This window comes from Mus pahari, chromosome 8 (assembly GCF_900095145.1).
Source record: "Mus pahari chromosome 8, PAHARI_EIJ_v1.1, whole genome shotgun sequence".
NCBI classification, from domain to species: Eukaryota; Metazoa; Chordata; class Mammalia; order Rodentia; family Muridae; genus Mus; species Mus pahari.
In genome coordinates this window covers 18036566-18045889 of record NC_034597.1, presented here as the reverse complement: position 1 = coordinate 18045889, position 9324 = coordinate 18036566, and the positions used below count along the sequence as shown (strand labels likewise).

Sequence of the window (9324 nt, the reverse complement as noted above, 5' to 3'; positions counted from 1 at the left end):
CCCAGGCAAGCTCACACAACAACTAGGACAGCATGCACCAGCCCCAGGCAAGCTCACACAACAAGCACCTTTAGCAGAAGAGCTATGCAAAGTGATAGCTGGTGGGAGAGAGGGAATTAGCTTTCTTTAATGGCATGCCCCTTGGCAGGTCTAACATTCTCCAGTATTTAGGAGTATATATGTAGCACTCGTGGGGCTCAATGGGTCAAAAAAATGAAGGCCCAAAGTTGGGTGGGTATAGAATGGGGAATGGATCTGGGAAGAGATTAAAAGTGGCTAAAATACAATGTATGAAATTATGAAAGAACTAATAAAATATTTGAAGACAAAGGCCAGTTCTAGAATAAGATAAGAGGAAATATAAATACATGTCACCTTATTTGGAATTGGGTTTCTTAACAGTCTTTAAAGGTGACAGAGAAGTAGAACCAGTCAATAGCAAAGTGCAAACTCCTTAGGTTCCAGTGACAAAGAGTTAAGGATTACTTTCAAGACTAGTTTTACAGTATTTGATTGTCCTGTGAATCAGTAAAAATATTGATACCATACCTGCATCATACGTGCATTTTCAATTTTAGCGTCCTCCAGTTTGGGCTGTAACTCAACAAGTTCCAGTTTCATTTCACCAACCTAAACAGACAGTTTGTCATTAGGTTTTTACCTTCTATAATAGCTGATATAGAAATCAGTAACTTAAATGCATCATAAAATTCTGGACATGAAAAAAATCTTCATTTTCCCAGTTCTTTGCATGGTTAACAGTATCATGAGGGCATATCCAGTTCTCACAAAAGGCTTTGAATCTTTAGGTATTCACAAGGCACTGGGAAGAGGTAGTGACCGTGGAGGAAATGTATCTTTTCTGGAGCCCCCAGCATGGCAGAATTCTTTATGCTACCTTAAACATATTCTCTAAAACATCTTTGTCAGAATTAGTCAAGAAAATGTCATTCATAAATGATAAGTGATACACTAAGGGACTTGCTTACAAGTTATTTCTAATGCTTGTTGCATAAAATATTGACATAAAGTTGGACTATTGAACATTCCCCGTGGAAGTACATTCTAATAGTATCTTTTCATTCCAACTCTTCTCTGTAAAATGAGGACTTGAAGACTGATGACATCTTGCAGTTGGTAAAAGAGTAACTGAAACAAGGGATGTGATGTACATAACACAGAACCTTGTACATAGCACACTGAGAGAAAACAGCTGCTCTTACAGCTCTTACATTTATCAGTAGTTTTTCTTTTCTTTTCTTTTCTTTTCTTTTCTTTTCTTTTCTTTTCTTTTCTTTTCTTTCTTTCTTTCTTTCTTTCTTTCCTGTCTGTCTGTCTGTCTGTCTGTCTGTCTGTCTGTCTGTCTGTTTGGTTGTTTTGGTTTGGTTTTGGTTTTTGGAGACAGGGTTTCTCTGTGTTGCCCTGGCTGTCCTGGAATTCACTCTGTAGACCAGGCTGGCCTTAGAGATCTGCCTGCCTCTGCCTCCAGAGTGCTAGGATTAAAGGTGTGCGCCACCACCACCTGGCTCAGAATATTTTATTATTTTGAACAGCTTATCAGCTTTACCTGAGACTCAGCAAAAGCTAACTGGTCAAGTCCATTCACATAGCGCTGTTTTGCTTCCATGACAGCTTGACGTTTCTTAGTTAAAAGCTGCCGAAATGAGCCAATAAGTTCAAGATAAGAAGTAGCAGTAACATAGTTATGTCGTCCTAACTCTTCTAAGAACCTGAAAAAGAGTCAGGCAATAGATCACAGCATTAATAGTGGATTTCACAATGGTGTTAAATCAGCAGAGCATTAAAGATAGGCAATTATGAATAGAGGTTAAGGTTTATGTAGAACGTGAAGTATTTAACTTCATGAAACTCTAGAAATTCAAAGTTCTTATCTGAAAAAAAAATCAGACAATAATGACATGTTGAAAAAACACAAATCAAGGATGCCTATGAAAGGTGAATTACTGGAAACAAAGATATAGTCTTTATTTTTCTAAGTGTCAAATGCCAGCAGGCTCTAGCCTTGTAAGACACTTGAGCTATCGTATGAGATAGGCAAGTCTCAGGAAAGGAGACTGCAGATGGGACAAGTATGAGTTACATGCCAGTGTATTGTATACATGGAAGGACATACAGGGATATACAAGGATGCAGACTACAGCACATTTCCTGGCACCTCTGTCCAAGCCAAGAATGCAGGATAACTGACTCTATATAATATGTACAATACATCGGCACTTAAGTTCATGCTTCTAGATTCAAAGGTTAATGATCAATAGTTAGAACACACATAATGATGCATATCAGAAAACAATTGTGTGTTTTTAACAGATTCTAACTTCTGCTCATTTTCTAGGTCTTTGTGAGGCATTCTTGGATCTTCAAAATAAATTCTCCCTTTCTATTGCTTGTTAGCTGAGGTTTTTAATTAATTAAATAACCAGAAAAATTAGAAGACAAAGAACTAACACTAAAATGTTAGACTTTTGTGGAAAATACAAGGCATGTGCACAATTTAAGGTACCACCATTACTGACCTTTCTGAAAGGTGCATAATGGAAGTGTGAAAGTGCTTACAGATCGGGACTATCTCTTGTCGCTCAGCCTTAGTGAGCTCCACAGTTTCTAGGAAATTCACAGCCACACGTTCAAGAGCATCTTCAGGCCATGGCTGGAAAGAGGAAGAAAAATGTATTAAAGATGAGCAGCCTCAGTGCAGGCATATACGTTGTGATGTCACCTAGGGGAAGAGTTTAGGGTTATGAAGAGGTTAGGGCTTAATGAGAATCAAGTGGACTGAGGGCCCAATGCTTTTTAGATTTTTTTATACATTAAAATGAAAACAAGGACACATGATAAGACTAAAGACTTGTTGCATATTAAGAACATAATTATCCCCTTCTCCACCCCTCTACATGGTTGTCCATTAGGCATCTTGATTTTAGCATGTTCACTGTAGACAATGCTGTCTGCTCAATATCTACTAGCCCCTTCTCCCATATAAGAAAGAGGAGAAAACCCTTTTTAATTTGGATTTCTGTCACTGGAAGTCTTTCATAATCCCTATCATAACCCCAAAACTGAAGCTTTTGCGTTTTTTTCTACCCAAAACTTCTTTTTGCCAATCTTTTCTGCCTCAGTGAAGTGCTTTCTTCTGTTCTGTCCTGAACTATGCCAACTGCAAACTTGCTCCTGGACCTTTCTTTTGCTGTGTCCTCTGACCAGAACCCTCTTTTCTCAGACTTTGATGTGGTTCACTTTCTCACTTCCTTTACATTTATGCCCCAGACTATGATAAAGTTCTTCCCAGAATGATCTTTCTAGAACAACCTTCTCCCTGTTGTTTATAAGGCCTCTTGTGGTGAGTGTTATTAGCCAGTGCCTCACACTTCATTTACTTGTTTGTCTTTTACTGGTTTCCATTCAACCCTTGACAGAAATAAAATCCATGGAAGCAAGGAGTGCCTACAGTGAAACTTGACAACTGATATTTTAAATGTTTAATTAAACAGTTTATGCTTTTTAACGTTTTGTTAGAATATTTTCCAGATTTCCTTTCACTCAGTTTCAACAAGATGCTTGTAATTTTTTTCCTTTTAGGGCAGTGTGCATTTTAAGATCCTCCTTTTTGGGGATTGGGAGTTCAGGACAGGATTTCTCTGTGTAGCTCCAGCTATCCTTCTCTGTACCTGCTTCCCAAAGGCACAATCCACCACCCTCATGTCAACAGGCCTCTTTTAATCAGATGTCCTGAACCAAAGAACAGCACTGCTCTTCTTCCTCTCTGGCTGCCCTCAGACTGGCACATTGGTTTTACTGTTGGCTTCAGAATTCAGAAGACCTCAAAACATGAGCTCTTCAAGGTCTTGTGCCTTGTGGCCTTCATACTAGAACTGCAGCACTGACTCTTCAAGGCCCCCACTTTATGAAGTGAAGATCTTGTAAGGCTCCATAATCATGGGAACCAAACCCATTCATAATCCTCCCTCTACACACACACACACACACACACACACACACACACACACACACACACCTTTCTGTATTAAATTTTGGGGCCTATAGGCATGGGCTCCATGTTTAAGAGCACTAGCTATCCTAGAGGACCCAGGCTTGATTCCCAGCATTTATGTAACAGTTTACAACTGTCTTTAATTTCAGTTTCAGATATCTGATGCCCTCTCTCTGCCTTCTTGGGCATAAGTGGTACACTGACATACATTCAGGCAAAATACCCATACACATAAAATTAAATTAAACTAAAAATACACTAATTAAAACATGTGTGGCTTAGAGGAAAATGCTGCTGGCCCAGTGGTAAAGGTTTTTGATTAGACTAGAGGCCTGTTCTATAGGAAAACGCACACACACACTCCTCAAAGGGAAGAGTTAATTAGTTTTTAACATGAAATTATAATACATAGTTGACACAAAATTATATAATAGAAGTTTGTATAAATCCCATTTATACAATATATACGCATAATTACATATTTTGTTAATTCACTCACACACACACACACAAACACTATGGTTCCACATCACCTTTTTATGTAACTGATTCATCTTAATACTTTAGATATTCTCTTTCTTCCTCAGTATACACTTCGCACATCACTGTTACGTCTCTTCCTTTTCCTGCCTATTGTCTTTCTAGTCTAGACGATGAACTCTTCCTAGGAAACACGTCATCTTATCAGCTCCTAGTAAGTAAGTACTATAGCTTCTCCTAAGTACGATGCCCATCATTATACTAACTGAACAATGAATATTAGTCATTGCTAATGGCTAATTAGCAATGAATTATTAGTCAACTAACTGCTGAATTAGTCAAGCTTAAATAAATTTGATAAAATTCTTAGAATTAACAACTCTGTTCTCTCATTACAAACATAATAAAATAAAGCAAAACCAACCTGAAACCAATCAATAGTACAACAATTGATGAGGGATGGGAACTGTCTCAGACGATTTCGGAATGCATCTCCAATAGGGCTAAAGGCTACTACGATGTGAAGATTATCTTTGCAACGGTTCACAAAGAAGGCAAACAGGGCTAAGGGACTGAGTTCACCATGTTTATTGCCGGCCTGAGCTACTGGACGGACACCCTACAGAAGAGAAAGTAGAAACCTTGTAAGTAAACATAGATTTACTATAAGGAGGTTATCAACTATCAACCATTAGAATATCAGTTTTGTATTCACTGTCATTAAAATTTCATTTTTATGACAAAGGGATGATTTTGATATAGTTTATGCTTACAAAAATCTCTGCCTGCACTATAATTTTGCAATTTAAGACAAAATATCTGTCAAGAATTTACCAAGTAAAGTTAATTAGAAAAATTCATGAAGACTACATGTAGGCCTAAATGCAGCATTGGTTTCAAGAGGAAAAATAGAAGCTACTGCAATGCCCACCAGTAAGAAACTAAATTCTCAAAACATCCTTATAACCTTTATACTGGACTTTACATAACTTTTTAAACAGCAAAGTAAAAGCAGACTTAGAAAGATAAATATTGAATGCATGCTTTCTCTCATAAGCAAAATCAAGATTTTATATGTGTGTATATGTTATACATATATAATAAATATATATGATATATATGGTGTACAGTAGAAATGTGAAGAAAGGAGACTACAGAAAGATTGAGGAGAAGGAGAAGATAATAGAAGGGAAAGAAAAATAGGCCAAATACCAAAAATTTTCCTCTCAAATGTAGAATTTAAAGTAGAAAGGCGAGTTTCCGGGGGAAGAAAAGGTCCAGAGGAAGGAGATGTGCTAAGTAGTGTCATAAGGAAAATCTGTTAGGTTTGTATGCACACTAAAGTAACAAAAACAGAACTATTAAGACATATTACTATGTGATATGGTAAGATCAGCAAAATAAAATCAGTGAAAAAAACCAATCAAGTTATGTAAGAATGCATAGAATCTGAGTCTATTGTGTTAAGTTTAAAAATATGTAGTCTGGGGCTGGTGAGATGGCTCAGTGGGTAAGAGCACCCGACTGCTCTTCTGAAGGTTCTGAGTTCAAATCCCAGCAACCACATGGTGGTTCACGACCATCTGTAAGGAGATCTGACGCCCTCTTCTGGAGTGGCTGAAGACAGCTACAGTGTACTTACATATAATAAATAAATAAATCTTTAAAAAAATCTATGTAGTCTGGAGGCAAGGTATGCCCACTGGTCTAAGATCAGCACAGCCGTTATGGGGGTAACCGTCACTTTCCGGTCGGATCTGAGGCCTGCTGCTCACGAGGCCACACGCCTAAGGGGAAGCCTGCTACTGCTGTTTTGTTAAATGGGCCTCTTGTCAGACTACTTTCTAAATACTTATGCTCGTCATAAATCATGGCTGCCTTCAACCTTGATCAGAGAAAGTTACTTTTGGCATGGGACTATGGTTAATGCAGAAATGCAGCCCTGGATAAAATACTGTTGAGTTCATAGACCTACATGGAACATCTCTATCATGCCCTGCCCACCCAAAGGCTCAGAGAGCATCATAGGAGAAAAGTTGAGCTGGGTGTAACGTGGAGCAGAGGGAGGAGTGCTGTCAAATGCTGTCTTCTGGCCGTGAATCGCACTCATGAACACAGAAGCTGTAATTGCCTGCACAAGGTCAAGCCAGTCAGCATCCCAGCATGGATGAAGGAGGGCTTACTAGTCTTCACCCATAGCTGAGGTGCTAGTGGCAGCTGATTATTGCGGAGAAGGGAGAGTCAGTCAATTTTAGTCAGAGGCGTGGCCACTCAAGTTCATCCATGCCCCAGTGTATGCCTCCATTCCCATGTGCATGCTGGCAGCAGTAACTGGATTTGGTGGCGTATAAAAATAAACAAAGAAAAGAAGGAAGGAAGAAAGAAGACAGACGGACATAAAGGAGAGGATTGTATGTGACAGGTCTGAGGAGGGAAAAGGTAATTGGTAAATGGACATAATCAAGACACATTGTGAAATTGTGAATACATGTAAGAAACTGTTAAAGGATATACATAGTTTTAAATATATAGGCTGAATGTGGTGGTGCATACCTAGCAATTAGTAGTGCCGAGGTAGAAGCACACTAGTGTGGTATCCTAGCACGTAGTAAGCTGAGATAGGAGACCAGCCAGAGCGACATCAGCGGGGGCCCAGGGTTTTTTTTGTTGTTTGTTTGTTTTTGTTTTTTTTTAAGGTATATGTGAGCTTGCTATGGTGCACACCTGGAACTACTCAGATCTCAGATGGCTAAGGCAGGAAGACTGCTTGGTCCCAGGCACTTGGAGCCCAGTCTGAGCAACACAGAGAGCTCTCATCTCAAAGGTGTACACAGGAACTAGAGCAGTTGTTCTCAACCTTCCTAATGCTCCAGCTCCTTAATAGTTCCTCACACTGTGGTGACCCCCAACCATAAAATTATTTTATTTCTACTTTGTAACTTTTGCTACTGTTATAAATCACAAATTAAATATCTGACAACACAGGATATCTGATGTATGACTCTCAAAGGGGTCCCAAGCCCCAGATTGAGGGCCACTGGGCCAGAGTGATGCTTTAATGGTTAAGAGCACTCACTGCCCTTCTGGAGGACCACAGTTCCCATCATTCATGTCTGGTGGCTCAGAAGTGGCTGTAACTTCATTTCCAGGGCATCTGAGGCTGACACTGGCACACACTCTCATACACATAAACAAAAACAGGACATTTTAAAGGTGTACCTAAAATATGCAAATTTAAAGTAAAATAGTGAAGTAGTGAAAAGTTTAATAAAATAACAATAGAAAGTTAACAGATAAAGCAAGCAGGAAAGTCTGGGAAAGCTAAAGAAATCCCATTCCCCATGGTGACTATTCTTTGTATAGAAATGTGAAGAATGGGTTCTTCCTATTAACTGGGAACATCGTCACTCATGAGCTGTCTTCATGATAACCCTAGTATTGATCAGGTAAAAGCAAAAACACTTTTCTTTTTCAGCCCAGGCCGCAGACTAGTTACATACCATTTACCAAAGGGTTTCTAAGTGTTCAACACTACATATGTCCTTCCCTCACCTCACTATAGCCCTATGTAGGGGAACTGCTATCTATGCTCCTACACCATACAAGGCAAAAGGAGAGGGCCTAGACTACGAGGGCCTGTCCATTTCACTCCAGGACAAAACAACCAGATACCAGTAATAAGATAAAAGTAATTGTAGTCAATGAGAAAGGAGGAGGTCATAGAAATGGGGATCAAAGCATTTGACAGCTGGTAGTAGTAGGTGCTACACTATTGTATTTTGCCAATTAGATCACAAAACCTGACTTTCATTTATATCATTCATACACACACACACACACACACACACACATATTAGAACTAATATATATAAGGAATAGATATAACATATATAGCAAACTCTTATAGTTTTAATATATATTTATAGATATACATATAACTATATATATAGTTCTAGATAATTCTATATAATATATATAATATTAGAATTTTAAGAAAAGAGTTTTATTAAGAATTTTGAAAATTATTCTGGACAGCAGAAAGCCATAAAACTACTCGAGTAGGATTAGTTTCTTTCTTCCTTTTTCTATTGTTTCTTTGTTTTACTTTTGAGATAGCATCTCAAAATATAGTCTAAGCTGTAGTTGAACTCTTGATCCTTCTGCTTCAGTCTCCTGGGTACTGAGATTAGTGGTGTATACCACTGCACCCAGCTGTTGTTCTTATATCAGTTTAAGAGATGATATTAAATTATAATCAATCATATGCATGTGAAATACCACCAAACATATAAAGTTGTAGTGACAATTTTGGAGTTTTGATTTCTTTGAAAAATATAGAAATATAAGAATGTGGTTTTGTTTTAGACCCAGGTGTAGGATATGGGGCTGCTTCAGACTGTCCACAGCAGCTGACTGTGATTTGCCTGGTGCTCTAGCAGAGGTGTGGCTTTCCCAGGTGTAGGATATGGGGCTGCTTCAGACTGTCCACAGCAGCTGACTATGGTTGACCTGGTGCTCTAGCAGAGGCGTGATTTTGCCAGTAGAAAGTTTCAGCAATTGTGTGATGCTGGGAATTCTGGGGGCTTTTCAGTGGGTATATAAATGCTAGGTCCCCAGCTGTACCACTCCTGGGCACATACTCAGAAGATGCTCCAACATCTAAGGAAGGACACATGCTCCATTATGTTCATAGCAGCCTTATTTATAATAGCCAGAAGCTGGAAAGAACCTAGATGTTCTTCAACAGAGGAATGGATACAGAAAATGTGGTACATTTACACAATGGAGTACTACTCAGCTATTAAAAACAATGAATTCATGAAATTCTTAGG

At 38.7% G+C, this 9324-nt stretch overlaps 1 protein-coding gene across 1 annotated transcript in view; it reads right to left on the bottom strand.

The window, feature by feature from the left end:
- The window catches only part of Dnah12 (dynein axonemal heavy chain 12), a 171786-nt gene that overhangs the window by 62551 nt on the left and 99911 nt on the right, over positions 1-9324 (bottom strand). Inside the window, exons 45-48 of the mRNA XM_029541695.1 lie at positions 4917-5111; positions 2538-2671; positions 1568-1730; positions 550-630 (exon numbers count right to left, since the gene is read on the bottom strand). Coding sequence (XP_029397555.1) covers positions 550-630; positions 1568-1730; positions 2538-2671; positions 4917-5111 — 573 coding nt within the window. The remainder of the gene's footprint in view (positions 1-549; positions 631-1567; positions 1731-2537; positions 2672-4916; positions 5112-9324) is intronic.